Source organism: Odocoileus virginianus, chromosome 10, assembly GCF_023699985.2.
Source record: "Odocoileus virginianus isolate 20LAN1187 ecotype Illinois chromosome 10, Ovbor_1.2, whole genome shotgun sequence".
Classification (NCBI taxonomy): domain Eukaryota; kingdom Metazoa; phylum Chordata; class Mammalia; order Artiodactyla; family Cervidae; genus Odocoileus; species Odocoileus virginianus.
In genome coordinates, this window is record NC_069683.1 from 38,115,071 (window position 1) to 38,140,267 (window position 25,197).

General features: G+C 38.2%; 1 protein-coding gene across 1 annotated transcript in view; it reads right to left on the reverse strand.

Annotated features, from left to right (window-relative positions):
• Nucleotides 1–12,958: 12,958 nt before the first annotated feature.
• The window catches only part of COPB1 (COPI coat complex subunit beta 1), a 35,018-nt gene continuing 22,779 nt past the window's right edge, over nt 12,959–25,197 (reverse strand). The window contains exons 14-21 of the mRNA XM_020900991.2: nt 23,549–23,776; nt 23,213–23,392; nt 20,775–20,919; nt 19,680–19,799; nt 17,030–17,175; nt 16,335–16,424; nt 15,241–15,396; nt 12,959–13,306 (exon numbers count right to left, since the gene is read on the reverse strand). Coding sequence (XP_020756650.1) covers nt 13,247–13,306; nt 15,241–15,396; nt 16,335–16,424; nt 17,030–17,175; nt 19,680–19,799; nt 20,775–20,919; nt 23,213–23,392; nt 23,549–23,776 — 1,125 coding nt within the window. The 3' untranslated portion in view covers nt 12,959–13,246. The remainder of the gene's footprint in view (nt 13,307–15,240; nt 15,397–16,334; nt 16,425–17,029; nt 17,176–19,679; nt 19,800–20,774; nt 20,920–23,212; nt 23,393–23,548; nt 23,777–25,197) is intronic.

The window sequence follows — 25,197 nt, forward strand, 5'->3', positions numbered from 1 at the left end:
GGTGAAAAGTGAAAGTGAAAGTCTAACTTATTATGTCCAACTCTTTGCAACCCCGTAGACTATACAGTCCATGGAATTCTCTAGGCCAGAATCCTGGAGTAGATAGCCTTTCCCTTTTCTAGGCGATCTTCCCAACCCAGGGATCGAACCCAGGTCTCCTGCGTTGCAGGCAGATTCTTTACCATCTGAGCCACCAGGGAAGCCCAAACACTCCCCTGATGCTTCTTTATTACTTTTAAATTTTGGGAGCCAGTTTTAACATTTATGGAGAAGAAACATAAAATTGACAAAATTCTTTCTATCAAATTTTCTTGGGCCTGGAAAAAAAACCACCATTATTTGACATTAGCTGTGGGAATACACTGGTCCAGCTTGTGAATTATAGTGTACTAGCAGATATGTTTGAAAATAAGTTCTCAACAGTCATACCTCTACTCAAAGCATGAGTAATAATCACACTTTTACTCAAAGCACGGGGTCATTGGGGGAAAAAAGTACGACCTTAAATAACTTCATAGAAAGAATATTTTGATTACAACTAATTAAATTCACTTTATGTTGTTGGGCTTTAAGAAACTGTATGCAAAGCTTGGCAGAGTGCAGAAAATTTCCTGGACAGACTTTTTGAGCCACATAGCATTTTCCCTGCATTCTGGCTGGTGAAGCCCCATGTGGTAAGATTCAGTCCCCACCCTCTTTATAGGAGAAAGCAGTGCTCACTTACAAGGAGATACTAGCTCTCCAGGTGGGTTTAAGACATCCAGATTACAGATCTAAAAATCACAAGAGCTAGAATAAGGGACCCCAGCTAATGAAATATCTTAGGCACACCAAGTGACTTGAGGCAGTAAACAGCATTTATCTTCAAGAAGTACCAGTGATATGACTGATGTGGTATTTTGATTTTTTATTCACCTTCAGAGAGAGACAAGCAGTATATCCATAACACACCCTGATTTGTCTCAATATAGGAGACATTCTTACAGAGTGGGATCTTTTTTCTCATCTAACACGCTTTCTTTTTTTAATTGAAGCATAGTTGACTTACAATATTGTGTTAGTTTCAGGTGTATAACACAATGATTCAGTTATACATAAATACCTGAATATATATATAAGAACTCTTTTTCAGAGTCTTTTCCCTTTCAAGTTATTACAAAATACTGAGTAGAATTCTCTGCTATACAGTAGGTACCTGTTGATTATCTATTTTATATATAATAGGGTATATACATTAATTCCAAACTCCTAATTTACCCCTTCCTTCCCCAACTAACACTTCACATCCACAACCTGTTACCTCTTATGGCTACTGTTATCTCTGTATCTGTAGGCTTCACTCATTTGGTTACTCAATAAATATTTATCTACTATCTACTGGGTACTCTGGTACACATCATATACTTAACACCATTTGCTTATCCATATTCATTCTAGGGTGTCTCAGCATTTACATTTTCATTATTTATAATGTTTTTTATAATGTCAAAGTTTTTGGACTTCTTTCTTTTTTAAGTTACGTCTTCCAAAATGGTATTACCAGGGAAAAGTCGGACCAGGCCAAGGAATCACACAGCTACTGTTGCATGTGGTCAGGACTGCAGTGTTGGTTTTAAACTTAGAATCATTTGTGAAGTTTATAGTTGGGCCACTGCAACAGAACACAATAAAGATGACAAAAGTCTAAACCAGAGAAATGGCAAAAGGAGTGGGAAAAAAGATGAGAAAAATACTGAGGAAGGGAGAACATCGGGCTTGGTGTCTGGTGAGATATAGGGGGTGACGACAGAGCTAACAGTGACTACTGGGTTTCTAGCATAATTAACCAGACAGAGACTCAGCAGAGGAACCAGTCTGAGCGGTAACATAAGTTTCGTTTCATAATGTGGATTTTGAAGTGTTTCTGGATAATAGCCAGCAAGCGGTAGGTGCTAGAGTGGTGGCTGTGCATCGCTGGAGCGGCAGCAAGGAGATACCCCACGTCCAAGGGCAAAGGAGAAGCCCCAGCAAGACAGTAGGAGGGGCAAATTCGCATTTAGAATCAAACCCTATTCCCGCCAAAGATGCTTAGAGGGTTCAAACAAACCTTGTGTGCTCCAGGACCCAGAGACCCCACAGAGACTGAGACAGAACTGTGTTTGAGTGTCTCCTGTGGAGGAACGGGTCAGCAGTGGACTGCTGCAGGGGCAGGGGCTCTGGGTGCCGCAGACCTGGGTATGGATGGCATAAGCCCTCTTGGAGGAGGTCACCATTAACCTCACCATAGAGCTGCCAGAACTTACACAGGCCTGGGAAACACTCTTGGAGGGCACAAACAGAACCTCGCGTGCCCCAGGATCCAGGAGAAAGGAGCAGTGACCCCACAAGAGACTGACCCAGACTTGTCCGGGAGTGTCCGGGAGTCTCCAGCAGAGGCGTGGGTCAGTGGTGGCCTGCTGTAGGGTTGGGGGCACTGAGTCCAGCAGGGCCTGCATGGGACCTCTTGAAGGAGGTCACCATTATCTTCATTACCTCCACCATAATTTGGCCCCAGGTAAATAACAGGGAGGGAACACAGCTCCACCCATCAACAGAAAATTGGATTAAAGATTTACTGAGCATGGCCCCTCCCATCAGAACAAGACCCAGTTTCCACCTCAGTCAGTCTCTCCCATCAGGAAGCTTCCATAAGCCTCTTATCCTTCTTCATTAGAGGGCAGACAGACTGAAAACCACAATCACAGAAAACTAATCAATCTGATCACATGGACCACAGCCTTGTCTAACTCAATGAAACTATGAGACATGTCCTGTTAGGGCCACCCAAGACAGACGGGTCACGGTGGAGAGTTCTGACAAAACATGGTCCATTGGAGACGGGAATGGCAAACCTCTTCAGTATTCTTACCTTGAAAACCCCATGAATAGTATGAAAAGGCAAAAAGATAGGACACTGAAAGATGAACTCCCCAGGTTGGTAGGTGCCCAATATGCTACTGGAGATCAGTGGAGAAATAACTCGAGAAAGAATGAAGAGACAAGCCAAAGCAAAAACAAAACCCTGTTGTGGGTGTCACTGGTGATACAAGCAAAGTCTGATGCTGTTAAGAGCAATATTGTACAATATTACAATAATGTTAGGTCCATGAATTAAGGCAAACTGGAAGTGGTCAAACAGGAGATGGCAAGAGTGAACATCAACATTTTAGGAATCAGCGAACTAAAATGGATTCACCCATTCACTTAAATGGGTGAACTTAACTCAGATGACCATTTTATCTACTACTGTGGGCAAGAATCCCTTAGAAGAAATGGAGTAGCCATCATAGTCAACAAAAGACTCCGAAATGCAATCTCAAAAATGAAAGAATGATCTCTGTTCATTTCCAAGGCAAGCCATTCAATGTCACAGTAATCCAAGTCTATGCCCTAACCAGGAATGCTGAAGAAGCTGAAGTTGAATGATTCTATGAAGACCTACAAGAGTTTCTAGAACTACTATCCAAAAAAGATGTCCTTTTCATTATAGCGGACTGGAATGTAAAAGTAGGGAGTCAAGAAACACCTTGAGTAACAGGCAAATTTGGCCTTGGAGTATGGAATGAAGCAGGACAAAGTTTTGCCAAGAGAATGCATTGGTCATAGCAAACACCCACTTCCAACAACACAAGAGAAGACTTTACACATGGACATCACCAGATGCTCAACATTGAAATCAGATTGATTATATTCTTTGCAGCCAAAGGTGGAGAAGCTCTATACTGTGGTTCAGATAAGGAACTCCTTATTGCCAAATTCAGATTTAAATTGAAGAAAGTAGGGAAAACCACTAGACCATTCAGGTATGACCTAAATCAAATCCTTCACAATTACACAGTGGAGGAGAGAAATGGATTCAAGGGATTAGATCTGATAGACAGAGTGCCTGAAGAACTATGGACAGAGGTTCCTGACATTGTACAGGAGACAGGGATCAAGACCATCCCCAAGAAAAATAAATGTCAAAAAGCAAAATGGCTGTCTAAAGAGGCCTTACAAATATCTGTGAAAAGAAGAGAAGCGAAAAGCAAAGGAGAAAAGGAAAGATATTCCCATTTGAATGCAGAGTTCCAAAGAATAGCAAGGAGAGATAAGAAAGCCTTCCTCAGTGATCAGTGCAGATAGAGGAAAACAATAGAATGGGAAAAACTAGAGATCTCTTCAAGAAAATTAGAGATACCAAGGGAACATTTCATGCAAAGATGGGCACAATAAAGGACAGAAATGGTATGGACCTAACAGAAGCAGAAGATATTAAGAAGAGGTGGCAAGAAAACACCAGAAGAACTATACAAAAAAGATCTTCATGACCCAGATAATCATGATGGTATGATCACTCACCTAGAGCCAGACATTCTGAAATGTGAAGTCATATGGGCCTTAGGAAGCATCACTACAAACAAAGCTAGTGGAGGTGGTGGAATTCCAGTTGAGCTATTTCAAATCCTAAAAGATGATGCTATGAAAGTGCTGCACTCAATATGCCAGCAAATTTGGAAGACTTACCAGTGGCCACAGGACTGGAAAAGGTCAGTTTTCATTTCAATCCCAAAGAAAGGCAATGCCAAAGAATTCTCAAACTACTACACAATTGCACTCATCTCACATGCTAGTAAAGTAATGCTCAAAATTCTCCAAGTCAGGTTTCAACAGTATGTGAACTGTCAACTTCCAGATGTTCAAGCTGGATTTAGAAAAGGCAGAGGAACCAGAGATCAAATTGCCAACATCCATTGGATCATTGAAAAAGCAAGAAAGTTCCAGAAAAACATCTATTTCTGCTTCACTGACTATGCCAAAGCCTTTGACTGTGTGGATCACAGCACACTGTGGATAAATTCTGAAAGAGATGGGAATACCAGAATACCTGACCTGCCTCTTGAGAAGTCTGTATGCAGGTCAGGAAGCAACAGTTAGAACTGGATATGGAATAACAGAACAGTTCCAAACTGGGAAAGAAATACATCAAGGCTGTATATTGTCACCCTGCTTATTTAACTTATATGCTGAGTACGTCATGAGAAATGCTGGGCTGGATGAAGCATAAGCTGGAATCAAGAAGAAATATCAATAACCTCAGATATGCAGATGACACCATCCTTATGGCAGAAAGCGAAGAACTAAAGAGCCTCTTGATGAAAGTGAAAGAGAAGAGTGAAAAAGTTGGTTTAAAACTCAACATTCAGAAAACTAAGATCATGGCATCTGATCCCATCACTTCATGGCAAATAGATGGGGAAACAGTGGAAGTGACAGACTTCATGTTTTTGGACTCCAAAATCATTGCAGACGTGAAATTAAAAGATGCTTACTCCTTGGAAGAAAATTTATGACTAACCTAGACGGCATATTAAAAAGCAGAGACATTACTTTGCCAACAAAGGTCCATCTAGTCAAAGCTATGGTTTTTCCAGTAGTCATGTATGGATGTAGAGTCGGACTATAAAGAAAGTTGAGAATATAAAGAAAGTTGAGAAAGAAAGAATTGATGCTTTTGAACTGTGGTGTTGGATAAGACTCTTGAGAGACCCTTGGACTGCAAGGAGAGCAAACCAGTCAATCCTAAAGAAAATCAGTCTTGAATATTCATTGGAAGGACTTATGCTGAAGCTGAAACTCCAATACTTTGGCCACCTGATGCAAAGAACTGATTCGTTGGAAAAGACCCTGATACTGGGAAATATTGACCACGGGAGGAGAAGGGGATGACAGAGGATGAGATGGTTGGATGGGCATCACCAACTCAGTGGACATGAGTTTGAGTAAACTCCGGGAGTTGGTGATGGATAGGGAGGCTTAGCATGCTGCAGTCCATGGATTTGCAGAGTCAGACATGACTGAGCTACTGAATTGAACTGAACTGATATCCCAGTTGATTTACAAGGTTTGTTGAAGAGGTATACATAAAACACAAGGCTTCTTAGTATGAATTTTTTTAACTAGAAACCCTGGAGTCAGTTAACTATATTATTTCATTTTACAGATAAAGAGATAGATCCAAATAGATTTATCAATTTTCAGAAAGTTAGAGAACTTAGATTCAATTTAGGAAGAATCTCATTTAGGGGTGTTTCAGCCCACCATGCTGCATTTTATTTTTGTATCTTGTTGGTTTTACAATTAATAAAAAATATATAGTTTTCTCAGAATCCCACAATTATATACAGAATCAGATAAAAGGCACAATCCCACTTGCCTGCTTTTGTCACTGCATAACTAACTTCTTAATCAAAGAGATTCTGCCATGCTAGATAGAGAAAACAAGAGAAAGTGGTCAATTATTAGAAGTGACTTTTGATTCAAGCGAGCAACTCTAAATAATTGTTACTGTGATCTGGATGCACATATTTCTGTACTCAATTATTAAAGAATCATTCCACTATCATCCTGAAAGCAAATGAAACCAGTATATTCATCAAAGACCATCTATCACATGAGGTGTACGGGTTGTGGCAGTCTCATTTAACTGTGAAAACAACAGTTGATAAGCAAAAGTGCTAAAGCTAATTAAAAAACTGACATGATGAATACTGTTACAAAGAATTCTTGAGAAATGAAGCTGCTTCTAAGTAAGTTTCTGGTGTTAAGAGAAAAAACAAGGCATTCAAACAGAGTATAAAATTAGGATTTAAATTCTGAGGGAGGTATGAAGATAGTGTGAAGAATAGGTTTCTGTCTTTTCTGTAGTGAAAGGAAGGTGAATGGGGAAAGCAATAAAGTGAATACTTATTAACATCTACTATGTGCCAATGTATAATACATTATGTCATTTCATCCCTCACATCAATTCTATAAAATAGACATTATAGTGAAAGTGTGAAGGTTTAGTCCATTCAGTTGGCTCCTCTTTGTAGCCTGCCAGGCTCCTGTCCATTAAATTCTTTAGGCAAGAATACTGGAGCGGGTAGCCACTCCCTTCCCTAGGCAATTTTCCAGATCCAGGGATCGAACCCAGGCATCTCGCATTGCAGGCAGATTCTTTATTGTCTGAGCCACCAGGGCAGGCCCAGATATTATAAGCATCTCACAAGTGAGGACACTGAAGCACAGAGATGAGGCAGCAGTGTCAATTACGACTAGTTGTAAGGTTCTTGTGTCAGACATAAAACCCAGGCTTTATACCCGAGTTCCACTCTTAAAATTCAGCCTTGATAGGAAGTAACACCCTCCCTTATGACTGTAATCATCATCTGTAAATGACTGTAATAATATGTGCCTGACAAGGGTCACTGAGAGGGTTATATATGCCACTGAAAAAGCACTCAGTGCTATGCCTGACACATGTAAGCACTCAGTAAATCAGCTATTCACGACTGTCCAAGACCACAAAACAAGTACATTCAGACAGGATTCTACACTTCTGATTCTAAACTGAACTTCTGCACTGTAGCTGGTTACTACTCCAGGCTCCGGAGATTCCTGAGGGTAGAGAGTGATGTTCAAGGATGGGAAAAGATAACACAGAGTCTGGAGAGGACTGTAAGGCAGGGAGGTGATATGCCTGACCCTACTTTGAGGACAGCATTCAGAACTATTAGGACAAAAGACTATAATTGTAAACTTGATCTTGGTTTGAGGGAAAGGATATAAATTATGAGCTAAGGGACATTCTCCAGTGTCACCAGTAGAACTACTTACTTTATCCAATATATAGCACAGATACTTCATACTTGATGTTATTTGAGTTTTCAAAAATATTTTGGGGACTTCCCTAGTGGTCCAGTGGCCGGGACTCTGTGCTCCCAGTCCCGGGGCCCTGGGTTTGATGGGCTGCAATTCATGGAGTCGCAAAGAGTCGGACACAACTGAGCAACTATCACTACCACTTCTTCCTTTCAGGGAACTACATCCCCTTTGCTGTAACTAAGACCCAGTACAACCAAATAAGTAAATACGTATTTAAAAAATAATTTTGGTTCTCTTGTCACTTTAGGTATCCTAAAACAAATTCCTCTGTTTTCTATATTATTTACAAATCAAGTGGAAAATTTTTTCACAGCTAGAAAAATATCACTAATATCAATCTCCTTGCTAATAAAAAAGTATAGTTTTTTCTTCATATAAAAACAACTCTTAAACTCCAATCTCTTCTAACACCAAAATGAAAGTGACTGCACATGGCTCCCTCTAGTGTCAAGACAGCAAAATATCAAGGTCACTTAATTTCATAAGATTTACACACTTATTCAATACATTTATATATTAAGCTCTGAGCTGGTGCCAAATACTTTGCTTATCCTCTCACTAGATATTATGGTCCTAATTATATGATGTTTTATAATGTGAGCATTTCTGTTGCTGCTCAGTCCCTAAGTCTTGCCCCACTCTGAGACCCCATGGACTACAGCACGCCAGGCTTCCCTGTCCTTCACCATCTCCTGGAGTTTCCTCAAATTCATGTCCATTGAGTAGATGATGCTATCTAACCATCTCACCCTCTGTCGCTCCCTTCTCCTCCTGCCCTCAATCTTCCCAGCATAAATGTCTTTTCCAATGAGTTGGCTCTTCGCATCAGGGGGCCAAAGTACTGGAGATTCAGCTTCAGCATCAGTCCTTCCAGTGAATATTCAGGACTGATTTCCTTAAAGATGGACTGGTTGGATCTCCTTGCAGTCCAAGGGACTCTCAAGAGTCTTCTCCAACACCACAGTTCAATAGCAACAATTCTTTGGCACTCAGCCTTCTTTATGGTCCAACTCTCACATCTGTACATGACTACTGGAAAAACCATATGGACCTTTGTCAGCAAAGTGATGTCTCTGCTTTTTAATATGCCATCTAGGTTTGTTACAGCTTTCCTTCCAAGGAGCGCCTTTTAATTTCATGGATGTAGGCACTATCCACAGTGATTTTTGAGTCCAAGTAAAGAAAATCTGTCACTGTTCCCACTTTTCCCCCATCTACTTGTCATGAAGTGATGGAACTGGATGCCATGATCGTAGATTTTTGCATGTTGAGTTTTAAGCCAGCATTTTCACTCTTCTTTCACCCTCAAGAGGCTCTTTAGTTCTGCTTTGCTTTCTACCACTAGGATGGTATCATCTGCATACCTAAGATTGTTGCTATTTCTCCGGGTGGTATCATTTGCATACCTAAGGTTGTTGCTATTTCTCCCGGCAATCCTGATTCCAGATTGTACCTCATCCAACCTGGCTCAATGATGTACTCTGCATATAAGATAATAAGCAGGGTGACAATGTACAGCCTTGACATACTCCTTTCCCAATTTTGAACCAGTCCATTGTTCCATGTCTGGTTCTAACTGTTGCTTTGCTTCTTGTCCTGCACACAGGATTCTCAGGAGACAGGTAAGGTGGTCTGGTACTCCCATCCCTTGAAGAGTTTTCCAGTTTGTTGCAATCCACAGTTAAAAGCTTGAGCACAGTCAATCAAGCAGATATTTTTCTGGAATTCTCTAGGTTCTTCTATGATCTTCTACGGATGTTGTCAATTTGATCTCTAGTTCCTATCTTTTCTAAACCCAGCTTGTACATCTAGAAGTTCTCGGTTCACATACTATTGAAAAGCCTAGCTTGAAGGACCTTGAATATTACTTTGCTAGCATGTGAAATGAGCAAATTATATGGTAGTTTGAACATTCTTTGGTATTGCCCTTTGGGATTGGAATGAAAACTGAGCTTTTCTAGTCCTGTAGCCACTGCTGTGCATGCTCAGTGACTTAGTTGTGTCTGATTCTTTGCAACCCCTTGGACTGTAGAACGCCAGGCTCCTCTTTCCTTAGGATTCTCCAGGGGAGAATACTGGAGTGGGTTGCCATGTCCTCCTCCAGGAGATCTTCCCTACCCAGGAATCGAACCCACATCTCCTGCTTCTTCTGCATTGCAGGCAGATTCTTAACCTCTGGGCCATTTGCTGAGTTTTCCAAATTTGCTGACATATTAATTAAATGTAGCAATTTAACAGCATCATCTTTTAGGATTTGAAATAGCTCAGCTGGATTTTCATCATCTCCACGAACTTTGTAGTAATGCTTCTTGAGGCCCACTTGACTTCACACTCTTTAAGATGTTTACTCTAGGTGAGTGACCACACCATCGTGGTTATCATTAAGGCCTTTTTTCTTTTTTTTTATAGCTCTTCTGTGCATTCCTGCCATCTCTTTGTAAGGTCTTCTGTTTCTGCTAGGTCCTTATTATTTCTGTCCTTTATTTTGCCTATCCTTGCATGAAAAGTTCCCTTGATACCTCCAGTTTTCTTGAAGAGATCTCTAGTCTTTCCCATTCTATTGAAAAAGCCTTCTTATATGAACAATGCAAAGACATGTGACCATAGAAAGTGTATTTTAAATCCCAATTAAGAGAGCACAGTGTAAACAGCTTTTCTAAACAGTGCTATCCCACTCAATTTACATTTAGTAAATGCACAAAACCAATAAAATGTTCATAAAGTAAATATCTTAATGTACTATAGATATGACAACTGTTTTAACTTTTTTTTCTTTTGTTCTCCTTATTTATGAATTTAAGAAAATGGCCATGTGAGCCAATTTTAGGCCAACAAAATTGACCGGAGTGTTAGACAATTTTCTGAGAGTATCAACAGAGATATATTCTTGGACATAAACAAAGATAAACCCTTGAGATATAACATGAAATAATGGTTGTGATAACAAGGCCAAACTCTCTAATGTGCTAAGCCACTTTTCCTGTCTTGTGTTATCATCAATAGGTGTTCTACAGAAAAAGGACTCCCTGCTTATGTAAGAGTAAGATATGTTGGGTTAAACCAAACTTTACTGAAGGACCTCTCAATGTTTTCAGCATGCTAATGTGGGTGGTGATACGCCAATACAGACAGTATAAAGCTTTTCCAAACTGACTTGACTGTGGAATCCCTTTTCTCTCATAATATCCAATGGCATCAGGGAAACTAATATTCATTGGAACAGAGCTTGGGAAAGGATCTAATCCAAAACTGCATCAGTTCTGCTCTCATCACAAACCTCCAACGCTAGACACTGCACCCACCTGAGCCATTTTCAGCATTCCCACTATCTTTCCTGTTTGGTAGCCACTGACTTTGCTTTGAGATCTTGGTGTTCTGGGATCTCAAATGCCCTATGATCCCGTAGTTCATTTGATTAAAAAAGCACGTGGCTTCAAAGTTTCTGACCTCATACCATGTATCTGTCTCCTTCACACTCCAAACAAATCATTTCATTCTCACTCAAGTGCTGAAATAGGAGATGCCACTTTCACTCTTTCACAGACCTTATCTATGGACTCATCCTGAATGCAGCCTGAATCTTATCTGGAAGACAAAGTGTAATAGTTTAATGTTCAGACTTAGGTAAAAAAACCAGACTACCTCAGTCATCCCCAGGGAAAGCCAAAAAAATAGCACAATCTGACCTGAAGAAACTCAGCTCAGCTCACAAAGGCATTTAGAATCATCCTGGGGATGGTGCCCAGCCCTGGCATAAAGTGAGGAAAAGGGGAGGAGAAGGTGAGGCACAGAGGCAACATGGAAACAGGAACAGCTTTCTGCATCCTCTGGAGTTGAATCCTCCCAGTGAAGCTTCAGTAATCGGCTTGCTGGAATCAACTTAATTCCTAACAAACATAAAGGAACACCCAAAGCTAAATGTGAAGATTAAAAATCTATTTTGGATTATCTACCTTTCATTGTGATTCAGAATAATTAAGAATAGTATGTCTATTTTAGTCAGAGTTTATAATACTCTTTTTAAAATGAAGATGGATACAGATGGCCAACAAACACATGAAAAAAATGTTCACTCAACATTACTAATTATTAAAGAAATGCAAATCAAAACTACAATGAGGTCATCACCTCACACTGGTCAGAATGGCCATTATAAAAAAATCTACAAACAATAAATGCTGCAGAGGGTATGGAGAAAAGGGAATTCTCCTACACTGTTGGTGGGAGTGTAAGTTGGTACAGCCACTTCAGAGAACCGTATGGACATTCCTTAAAAAACTAAAACCAGAACTACTACATGACCCAGCAACCCCACTCCTGGACACATACCTGGAGAAAACAATAGTTTAGAACTATATGCATCCCAGTGTTCACTGCAGCACTATTTACAATAGCCAGGACATGGAAGCAACCTAAACGTCCACCAACAGAGGCACGGATAAAAAATATGTGATACATATATACAATGGAACATGAGCCTTAAAAAGGAACAAAACTGTGCCACTTTCAGAGACAAGGATGGACCCAGAGACTGTCATATAGAGTGAAGTCAGAAAAACAAGTGTCATATAACGTCACTTGTATGTGGAGTCTATAAAAATTTTTACAGATGAACTTATTTGCAACGCAGAAATAGACACACAGATTTAAGAACAAACATATGGATACCAAGGGGGAAGAGGGGAGTGGGAGTATGGAGAGACTGGAATATATATATATAGACGACTATGTATAAAATAGACAACTAATAAGTACCTACTGTATAGCACAGGAAACTCTATTCAATGCTCTGTGCTGACTTAAATGGGAAGGAAATCTTAAGAAAAAGGGGATATATGTACACATACAGCTGATTCACTTTGTTGTATAGCAGAAACTAACACAACATTGTAAATCAATTATACGCCAATAAAAATTAATTAAAAGATAAAATGAAGATGGATCTGTTTTCTCAAGGTATTTGATACTTTCCTCTAGGACCTAAATTTCAGAGAAAAGCCCTTTAGAACACGATGAGGCATTTTTAGATACACTGATGTCAGAATATTAAATCAGTAACCATAAATCAAGTAAATCAAGGCCTATCTCATTTCATATCACTGTATCTTCAAATTCTCTTAATAAAGTTCATAAATTCTCAACTCAAACAGCAATTTAAATTTATAATAGAAATCTATAATGCAACTAAAAGAAATTCATTGTTACATAACTAAAATTATGTAATTACACATTTATTCATAAAACAACAGAAGACTTAGGAATAGATCTGTTTATTGTACTGTGAAAATGGTCTTGATACATGTGAGAAACATTATATACCTTGAGGACAGCATTCAAAACTGTTAAGACAAAAGACAAACTATAATTTTAAAATCAATCTTGATTTAAGGGAAAGGCTATAAATTATTGGCTGGAATGCATTCAGCATGAACTCAGATTCTATATAACACAAAAGCACAAAAAGAGTACAAAAGATGTTGGAGTCCAGTAAGCCCATACCTAAATTTTAACTGTAAAGCTGCAAAGGTTTTTTTGTTTATTCTTATATACTATTTTTCTTCTGAGACAAGTTGATTTTATCTCCAAGACTTAAGGCCATTCCCTGTAAGAAAGAATGAAGATGTTTATACAAAATTATTAAAGCTATGTGTAATCAGTAGGTTATTCCATCTCACCAAGCCCCCATTCAACGATACCACATCAACACTGAAACTAAGATGTACAAAACAGACTCAACAAAACTTTACTTTGTTAAGTACTTGTAGTGCTTTACTTAGTTAAGTACTTGTAGTGCTAGATTTACAAAGAGTCATTAGATTTCAAAAAACTAAAGAATATATTCACAAATACTCCACAGTAGTTAATCCGATTGCAAATAAACCAGAATGACAGACCCAAAAGGTGGGCCATTTATTAAAGGAAGGAGTTCTATCTCAAGAGTGAAAAGTGAAAGTGAAAGTTGCTCAGTCGTGTCTGACTCTTTGTGACCCCATGGACTATACAGTCCATGGAATTCTCCAGGTCAGAATATGGGAGTGGGTAGCCTTTCCCTTCTTCAGGAGATCTTCCCAATCCAGGGATCAAATCCAGGTCTCCTGCACTGCAGGCAGCTTCTTCACCAGCTGAGCCACCAGGGAAGCCCAAGAATCCTGGAGTGGGGAGCCTATCCCTTCTCCAGGGGATCTTCCTGACCCAGGAATCGAACCAGGGTTTCCTGCATTGCAGGTGGATTCTTTACCAAGTATGATTATTATAAATATGTGTGTGTTCTTAGTCACTCAGTTGTGTTTGACTCTTTGCGACCCCATGGACTGTGGCCCACCAGGCAAGAATATTGGAGTGGGCTGCCATGCCCTCCTCTAGAGAATTTTCCTGACCCAGGGATCAAACCCAGGTCTCCTGCATTGCAGGTGGATTCTTTACCATCTGAGCCGGAGTGAGGTTGCATTAGATGCATATATACTATATATATTATTGGAAATACTAAAATAGTATATATTATAGATATAAAATAATATAGTTATAAATATAAAATATATAATTATATTATAAATATAAAATAATATATATTATAAATCTAAAAATTGTATACACACACATATATATATGCATCTAATATCAACAGTAAAAGTCTGTAAGGAAAGACTGGCTATAATTTCCAACAAGGGAGAATTTTTTTTTAGAAGGAGTTATTTCACAAGAATAAAGAAATCAATAGATGGTTATTTAAAATGGGATAAATAAAATGGGCATTTATGTGATTAAAACAAGATTTGATTTTACTATACTACCTAAGGTTAAACGGGCCAAAAGGGACCCCCCTACTGGTCCCCAACATTAATAGCCAAACATGTCTGTTCTATTTACCCAGTTTTAAAATACGTATTTTAAGAGGCTACAAAAATTTGCACTGAGATATCTGACCAGTAATTACTGGGGCAACAGTTAGACCAAAGGGGCTGAACTCCTCAGCTCAACCTCACTCTGGAGATGCCTCAACCTCACTCTGGAGATGCCAGAATTTTTTATACAAAGGTCAGTAAAATGGACAGGGGAAAAAAAAAAAAACTTTTAAAACTACACCTCTAAGACCAAGATTGTTGATTGGATTGATTGGATCCTAAATGAAAACAAAGGTTAAATGCATAAAAATTTACAGAATTGAGATGAAAGTATATAAAATTGGTATATTTAAATGGACTTTACATAAGATGGTTGGCATCCCAGGTAGCTCAGTGGTAAAGAATCCACCTCCAATGCATGAAACATGGGTTCAATATTTGGGTCGGGAAGGCCCTCGGAGAAGGGAATGGCAACTCACTCCAGTATTCTTGCCTGGAAAATCATATGGACAGAGGAGCCTGGCAGGCTACAGTCCATGGGGTTGCAAAGAGTCAGACACAACTGAGTAACTGAGCACGAGCAATGCGCAAAACACTAGTATGCCAGAGGATACTATATATAGAAATGAGAGAGACCCAGATCCTTTCTCTTTTTATTCAGTTCAGAGACCATCTCAAAAAAAGCAACCGTTACCTGACTCTTTGCACGAATTCTTATGTGGCCAGTAACAGGGGCCTCTGGTCCCTGTTGTATTGGCTTCTCAATGCTAACATTTGCAAGTGCGTCTTCTCCAAATATGGAACGAGCATAGAGGTTGGCTGCCATAAAGCCACAGTAACCAGAAAGTGCCTGCAAGAAATTTGTGATAAATTCAATACTAGAGAACTACACATAAGCAAGACTAAACAGCATAGGTAAATTATCACCACTTAAAGCAGCTTATTCACCACTTATTCATACATGACTATATGAACTTGTTGATACTCACAGAACTACATGTGTAAAATGTGTGAGCTTTACTGCATCTGTATCTTGATAACCTGATCGTAAAGAAATAGCACTTATCCTAATTTGCATGTCTATATTCTTTGTTTAGAGTTGTCTGACTGCCTCCTACACCAGACCTTAAGCTCTATGAACAAAGACTATTTTTATTTTCTCCATTATTGTATATCCAGCAGCTCACAGAGTATCGGGCATATAATATTTATCAGACTCAGCATCTGTTGAATAGACTAACATGAATTAAAGCCTACTTGATTCCGTCTGGCAGTATTCTTTCACTGATTAAATCAGTACCACAACATTAGCAGAAATTTTATAAAGAAAACTTTCTTACATTCTCAGCTTCAGTTTTTGGTCTTTCTCTCTAGTCTTTTTTTCATACATACATAAATATAGCAGAAAATCAGAGTATATTAACAATTCCCTCCTTGGTCAGACATATTCTGACTCACAATCAGAATCAACAGAAGAGGTCACGGACACTTTCTCTCTAGTACACTTTGGAGCAAGTCTTCAGTTGAAATGAAGAAGACTGAAAAGAAAAGCCAACCTGACTATTTAGTTGGGTCACTGCTTGAGGGACAAGCAGATACTGCTCCTGTTTCAGCAGAAAGCAGTAAGCAGGTTCACACATTCTACAGGATAGTTTTTTCTAACTAGTCCAGAATGACACTGCTTTTGTCAGGCTAAGTAAAAACACAATATACTAGAGGAAATGCAAGAAAGCCAAGAATCTACCATTACTCTGTATCAGATTTAAGAAGTATCCAGGCAAATCTTACCTTCTCTGGAGTGAGGCATTTCATGTTGGTTGACTTTAGTATGTGCTGTAAATAGTCGTTTAAATCGACTATATTTGTGTTAACCGTCACCTGTACAGAGGAAGAGAAAAAAAGTCAAGAGATTATACTTTTAACGGAGAGAAAGTTGTGAATTTCTTATCTTGGGGCTGATAAAATAATCACTTATGTGTCATATTAAAACCTCCTTCCAAGTACTTAAGGGGAAAGGGTGGACAATGAAAAGTAAATGACATCTACAAAATCTAACAAACTGTAGGCTGGTATCAGAACTTTTGAGTACAGATAACTTCATAGACAATCAACATGTTGTATATAAAATAGTTCTAATAAAAATCAAGGCTCACAGGAACAAAGTTCACTAGCAAGCCACTGACTTTGCAAAGCCTCTATTGGATACTTATTCAATGGTAAGTTTCTATTCATATACACAAGGGATGGAACATTGTTTATAATGTCTTGAACAATTAGATTAATTAAAGAACTGTTACTCTCACCAATTTACAACAGTAACTTAACCAAACCACTTACATGCTTTCCAGTTAAGGCTAATTTGTAAGCACAGATACTGAAAGACTTTGCTTTTCACATCTGGGATTAATTTTATCAAAGAATCCCTCAACACTAGCCAAAAAAAAAAAAGATAAGGAGTTTAAGAAAATCGTCTAAGGACTAACTTTGTTTTCCCATTCAAATTCAGCCCACATCTGACGGAATTCGGCATCAGTGCAAGTTGCAGGCTGTATATAGTCCATGATGTCAATGTGAATATCACTGAGGACCACACAATTTCTGTCACTTGCTGCTCCAGAGACATCATAAACTGCAATTTAAAAAGATTCCCAATCACCAAAGGCAAATTTTAATTTAAAAGTTTCCATATTTCTAAATAACAACTATGATACTAGCAAATAGTTTTGCTTACTATATACTGGGCTCTAGTCTATATGTTTTACAAATTAATTACCTATCTAATATTCCCATCAATCCTATGTTACAGTATTATTACTTTCCATCTTATAGAGAAACAAAAACAGAAAAGTTAAGTTGCTAGGTCACAACACTGGTTAAGAGGTAGAGGCCAGGATTCAAAGTCAACGAGTGCTTACATAGCAGATGCAATGTGTTATAGACACTGTGGAAAGATATATAGGTAATAGTGTTCCCACACTATTAACAGGTGCCTAACAAACATTTCTGGATGAATACTGCTGAGCTATAGTACTTAATGACACAATACTGTTTGATTCTATAAATGTTTCTTCCACTGTAGAAAGTCATCATCTGACTGGAGCCTACCTTTCCTCCTTTTAGCCTCTCCTCTTGACATTCCCCCACGCTATCTACTTTTAGAGAAAACTAAGCTTACCAAGAATAAGTTCCTTTAATTTTCAGCCCCATGTCTAAAAATAAATGTATTTTTCTCTGAATCAACTTATCAACTTTCACCGCCTCACTTTTGCTGTCTCTCCTCTTCAAGGTTAATACTTGCTGCCATCCGTGATGCCTGCTTTGGTCTAGGACCTCACTCCATCAGTCACCACCTCTTTCACTCTTAACGTCTTTACCTTCATACTGACTTTCTTCCATTAGAGTTTATGAACATAGTCAAGGCTCTCTCATCTTCAAAAAAAAATCTTCCCTCATCCTTTACTTCGTTTTTGGCTACTGCCCTCTCTCAATCTTATCAAAACCAAGGTCCTACACTCAGAGTGATCTACACTCACTATCTTTATTTCTCCAAGTCCAATGAAGCCCTGAACCTACCACCATTACCCAAGACATACCATAAGCAATGTTTTACTATCACTGATAGTCAATCTAAAGGACCCTTCTTGTAGATCTTCTGCAGCTTTGGACACATCTTCAAGAGTTTTCCTTACTTCTCTAACCACACTTCCTTTACAGGCTTCTCCTTCTTTTAATACTGCTCTGAATAAAAAACTCTGCATAGCTTTTAATATTCCTGTTCTCTTGGATTCAGTTTTCATATCTCCCCTCTCTAACTCTTTATGCCCTCTTTAGGTAATTTCTTCCATTTCTATGGTTTAAAAACAAATATTCATCTCTACTTTAGACACTCTGTTCAAGTTCCAGGCTCATCTCGAACTACCCTTCAGTAACTTAAAGACCATTTAATTTATTATATCTCTCAAATCTGTCCTTCTCTCCTGTATTCCATTTCAGTGATTAACATAAACACCAACTCAACACACCCAAGGAGGAAATCTGAGGGTTGCTCTAGCCACTTACTGTTCAATCAGTAACCATGTCCTGGACATTCTACCCTCTTAATATCTATTATATCCAGCCCGTCTCTTCATCCTGGCCATTACTGTGCTGGTTCAAACTCTCCATCATCTCTCACCTGGGCTACTGCAAGTCTACCAGCTAACCTTCCTGCCTCTTCCAATCAGTCTTCTTTAGTGCTGCCACAGAAGTATTTAATCATGAGATTCACCAATAATTCCTCAATGGCTCCTCTTTATACCCAGGATCAAGTCTGAAAGTCTTAGCATGACAAGTATAGTACAGCTGCTATACTTCTCAACCTCACTCTTTTCTACCACCAGGCTCTAGCCCACTGTCAACTCCAGGTATATCAAACTACTTGCATTTGATTCAACTGAATCTGTCTGTAGACCACTTACTGACCTTTCAAAACCCCACTTGAGCTTCAGCTCCTCCACAAAGCCTTTCCTCCCAACCCCCACCACTCTGCGAGAAATAACCGAATCTGCACAGACTTCCACTTCACCCAGCACAGGCTTCTGTCACAGTACTTAACATTCTGTACTGCACATTATCTATGTCATGTATTTGTTTTCCCTTACTGAACTAGAAGCTATCTGAGGACAGAGATTTTTTTGTTCCTACCACAGAAACTGCTTTTTAAAAAAAGAGAGCTTATTGACTAAATACCTTTGTGCAAGCTAATCCCTAGGCGGCCTGGCAACAAACACCTGTGCACAGTTTTAGACTCAGTTCAACAGTTGATAACATTCCTTCCTCCTTTATAAAGCCTTCCATAGTTAGCATTTCCCCACTATGATCCCAAAGCACATAGTATATGAACTAGCTGTCAGCACACTGTATTGTAACTTTATATTACTTATTCTTCTCCTCTTGCTTGACAGTTTGAGGACAGTGCCTCTCATTTCTGTACATCCAGAACATAATACAACCCTGAATAGCACAGCAGATGCCCCATAAATCAATAATGAATGGATTCAAGTCCTGTCCTCAAGAAATGTCACACAGCTAGATCATTACAAAATTCTTTAATAAAAACATCCAAACATCACAGGCTATAAAACAATTCCTTACCTATATTACCAAAAATTATTCCATTTTCTGTTGATGCTACTTTGACATTAGCTTTAATATTTGCAAAATCATGAGGAGCAAGAGTCAAAGGAGATGGCTTTTCCACAAGTTTCAAGTCCCCTGAAAAAAAATTTAGATGTGGCTAAAAAGACATACATATTAACCTCTCCAAACATAAAACCTTAAAATATAGCTCAATAGTTTCTAGCAAAACAAGGAATAAAAGAAGGATTATGATCCAAATATGAGGACAAAAAAAAAATCATTTAACACTATTATTCACAGTTTCTTTTGAAAGGTAATAGGCTTCTCAGAATAATCCTATATTTAAACTCATTTATGTGTGTGTGGGGGGCGCGTTTTGGGCATACAATTTTATTTCAGTGAATGGATACAAACTTTTAAAAAGCTAAAGTCTTAAACTATACACTCCATTACAAAGAAAGATAAAACAACCTGAAGAAAGAATTACTTCTTTATGTAGGCCTCAAGCTATGCTGAGGAAGACAGGGCAGAACTATGTTCTCCCTTGATTTCTTAGTCTCTTAACTCTTGCTTAAGTCATACAGAATTTTGTAGGGAAAGTGCACTGTTCCTGTATACAATTTGCGTTTTCCAACTTCAAAGCCAGATGCGTAAATGATCAGAGAAAGTCTAATTTGTGTGTCTTTATTAAGAAGAAAAAAAAAAAAACTCACATTGCTAAATGTGATAATGTATTACTTTGGCCACACATGGGGTATGTATTCAGTTATGAACTCAGAAAATACCTTGTTCTGCACTAAGGCAATTGAAACTAACTAAGCTACCTGGCAAATCTGTAATATTTCTTATATATATATTTATGTATATTTAATAGTTCTTATGTATATTAAAAAAATTGACATATGTTAGATCAAGTTCATTGAATAAACCTATACAGGAGTACCAAAGAACATAAGCATAAGAAAGTATCACAGAGGCTCAGAAACAAAGACTTGATTCAAAATGTTACAAAGGAGAATTCTTATACTAAAACTTCTATACTTCTCTTAAAAACCTGTCATAAAGATTTACCATATAATAAAATTTTCCTTTTATGGTAAATTTCCTTACCCAGAGTTGCTAACTCTAACGTGCAGTTCTGTAAGGTGTCACTGGTTTGGTTCACAACAAGTACATCCAGGACGATATCATACTGGTTGACATGAACATAGGCTTCTGCATACACAGGGTCTGAGAAGCCTGTCAACTGGGTAACCTGTCAAACAAAAATAATCAAATGACTGAGACAATCAAATATATCCTAGCCAAATGACTAGGAATGTTAGGTGATTAACAGATGTACTTAGATTAAACCAGTCATTCAAAATGGGTATAATAAAATTGTTTTATAATTTAGACATGGTAATTGAAACTTACACACAACCATGTTAAATATGTTCAGCAAATACATTAAACATTATCCCAACTTAGGAACTGAGTAGATATGAACAGATTTTCAGTTAAATCCCTCAGCACATACACTCACTGGTTGTTACTCAAACCCAGGAAAAATAATTATAAGCAAGAAATTCTTGTAATTCCATGAAGATGAATTTTTAAATGGACCCCCACCAAAACTTTTAAAAAAACATCCAATTCAGTTCAATGCTCAGTCGTGTTCAACTCTGCGACTCCAAAAAAAAAAAAAAAAAGAAACATCCAGAGTATATATAATATTTTAAAAATGTAATAGTCACCAAAAACATAGGCAGAAAAAGAAAAAAAATAGGTAAATTAGACTACATCAAAAATCACAAACTTTTGTGCATCAAAGAACATTACTAACACAGTGAAAAGGCAACCCACAAAATGGAAGAAAATATTTGCAAATCATACATCTGATAAGGGATTTGTATCCAGAATATATAAAGAAATCCTACAACTCAACATAAAGAAAACAATCAACCAGATTAAAATCACTTGCAAAGGACCTGAGTAGACGTTACACCCAACATCACTAATCACTAGGGAAATGCAAATCAAAACCAAAACAAGATGTCACTTCATATCCATTAGGATGGTTACTATAATGGAAATGAAAAATAAGTGTTGGCAAGACTATGGAGAAATCAGAATCCCTTCTGCATTGAAGGTTGGAATGTAAAACAGTGCAGCTGCTATGTAAAACAGTACAGCAGTCCTCAAAAAACTAAAGCAGAATCACTATACTATCCAGCAATTCCATTTCTGGGTTTAACACAAATGAAAGTAGATATCAAAGAGATATCCAAACATCCACATTCATGGCAGCATTACTCACAACAACCAAAAAGGTGGAAGCAACCCAAGTGTCCATCAACAGATGAACAGATAGACAAAATGTGGTATATATTTAGCCTTGAAAGGAAAGGAAATTCTGACACATGCTACAAAATGGATGAACCTTGAAGACATTAGGCTAAATGAACTAAGAAACCAGTCACAAAAGGATGAAACTGTATGATTCCACTAATATAAGGTACCTGGCATAGTCAAATTTACTGGGATAAAAAGTAGAATGTGATTACCAAGGGCTGAGGCAAGATGGCAATGGAGAAATATTATTTCATGGGCACAGAGTTTCATTTTTGAAAAATGAAAATAGTTCAGGGGACAGACGGTGCTGATGGTTACATAATAATGTGAATGCACTTAATGCCACTAAACTGGACACTTAAAAAGAGTTAAGAGGGGATTTCTCTGGTGGTGCAGTGGTCAAGAATTCACTTCGCAATGCAGGAGATAAAGGTTTGATCCCAGGTCAGGCAACTAGGATCTCTTATGTTGCAGGGCAACTAAGCAAGCATCATAACTAAGACCTGACGCAGCCAAATCAACTGATATATATATATTTTTAAATAAGTTAAGAGCATAAATTTGATTTTATGTAAATTTTACCATAATTTAAAAAAACAAAGTGAAAAAAATTTATAACTGTAATACTGTCAATATCAATTATCAATTTTAAGGGAGAAAGTGTTTTAGTAGTTCTTATTCTGCCACTGATCTTACCTTGGGCAACAAAATCAATTTGAGACTGTTTACTTATTTAACAGAGGAAGGATTAAACTAGGTCATAGATGTGTAAATGTAATATTTGAGAAAAGAGAGGTATCAGAATAATTTTCCTAACGAAATCCTATATGGAACTACTGTTTAAAGTAGCAGGGGACAGGAGAAACTGAAGGCAGGGTGTGGGGGAGGAGGCTAGTGTTCTACCTTTTAAAAGCTCTAGTTAACCTCTCAGGATCCCTTGGCTCTATGTTTTAGTTTATGGTAATTTGACACACAACTGGAACAAGTTATGAAATCAGCCACGGGACTAATAGTACTAGCATATAGAAAAGTATCAGGTTCCACCGAGGTTCAATTCATGTTTAATGAACCTATCAATCACAGTAAGGACAAAAAAATATGCCGTACTAGTTATTTTTCTTTTACAATAAACAGCAGGACCAACACATTCTTGATTACTACTTTCTTAGGCAGCCAATTTAAATAATTCACTGGTGTATTTGACATATCGTTACCTTGTTAAGTTTAGATGCTAGGGGATCTGTGGCTTCTTTTCTCTGCGTGTTACCCATTGCTGCCAGCAAACTCAGCTGAAACTGATCTTCCTTGCAGTTCATTTCATTCTTTGCAGTTAGTTGCATGAAGGAAATGGGGTCATCAGGCTGTACTGTCACATTCCTCTTTTCAGATTCTTTCTGTGTTGCAAAAACAATATACCAACTCTCTTTAATTTGGAAAAAAAGATAGCTTTTAGAGGCCTTCAACATAGACACTCCTCACACATGAGAACTGAAAAATCAACAATAAAGAACACAAAGCACTTTTATGCCTTTATCATATATATACCTTACCTTTTGGGATAATTTTTCTTCTTCAAGTTTAGCAGATAACATGTGAGAAAGGGACTGTCTGCATTCCTTATTGAAAATGTCATTCATTAAAGGTGAACATTCAGATAAGACCTTGAGACACAAGGAGATTCGATCTACATCATCATCTGTAATTGGCTTCTTAGGAAGAGAGGATTTTCCCAAATGTAGGATAGTGGCCATGAGCAACATTGCTTCAGCAACAAAAGACTAGACAAGGAGAGAAATGGTTTATTTACTGTCAGGCTTCTTCAAATGCAATAATCTCACTTTAACTCAAAATCCAAGAAATTAAACCTAATATCACTTAACCTGAATATTTTAGATTTTATTTTTTCACACCCTTCTTCTTCCTGCCACCCTCTAAAACCTTCATTAATCCTCAGCTGATTGAGAGCAGAGACTTTTAAACTATTTTCTCTTACACCTTCCAACTTTGGAATGCTAAAAGAATGATTTTTGTTACTGTTCAGTCTCCAAGTCATGTCTGACTCTGTGTGACCCTATGAACTGCAGCACGCCAGGCTTCCCTGTCTTTCACTATCTCCCTGAGTTTGCTCACTCATGTCCATTGAGTCAGTGATGCCATCCAACCATCTCATCCTCTGTTGCCCCCTTCTCCTCTTGCCTCTATCTTTCCTAGCATCAGGGTCTTTTCCAATTTGTTCTTCGCATCAGGTGGTCAAAGTACTGGAGCTTCAGCTTCAACATCAGTCCTTCCAATGAATATTCTGAGTTGACTGCCTTTAGGATGGACTGGTTTGATCTCCTTGCAGTCCAAGGGACTCTCAAGAGTCTTCTCCAGCACCACACTTCAAAAACATCAATTCTTCAACTCAGTCTTTTTTATGGTTCAACTTTCACATCCATACACAACTACTGGAAAATCATAGCTTTGACTATATGGACCTTTGTTGGCAAAGTGATGTCTCTGCTTTTTAATACACTGTCTAGGTGTGTCATAGCTATTCTTCAGGAGCAACTGTCTTTCCAATCTCATGGCTGCAGTCACTGTCTACATTGATTTTGGAGCCCAAGAATGATACACTTCATCAATTGTTAATATTCTGCCAAAACTGCATTCTTCTTCTAGCCATATATGTACATTTATTTTTTTAACTTGGGCTTCTGAGGTGGCTCAATGGTAAAGAACCTGTCTGCAATGCAGGAGATGTGGATTCAATCTCTGGGTTGGGAAGTTCCCCTGGAGAAGGAAATGGCAACCCATTCCAGTATTTTAGCCTGGGAAATCCCATAGACAGAGGAGCTGGGAGGTCTACAGTCCATGCTGTCACAGAGAGTCAGACTTCTGACTTACCAACTAAACAACAACAATAACAATGCTTAACATATGAGGGTAAGAATCTTGACTTCATAAATGCTTTAGCAAACATCTCTTGATTCAGGACAGTTTCCTGGATAATCATAATATCATTATTTCACCTAAGAAATGTAACAATTCCCCAAATATATCTACTATACTCCAAATTCAACTAAATCTTCCTAATTGTCACACAAAAAATTTTTTTTTAATCCAGGATCAGGTTCATGCATTTTATTTGATTATTATTCTCTTTAGCCCCTTTTAATCTAGACCGGTCCCTTGGTTTTCCATATTGTTTTCCACCATT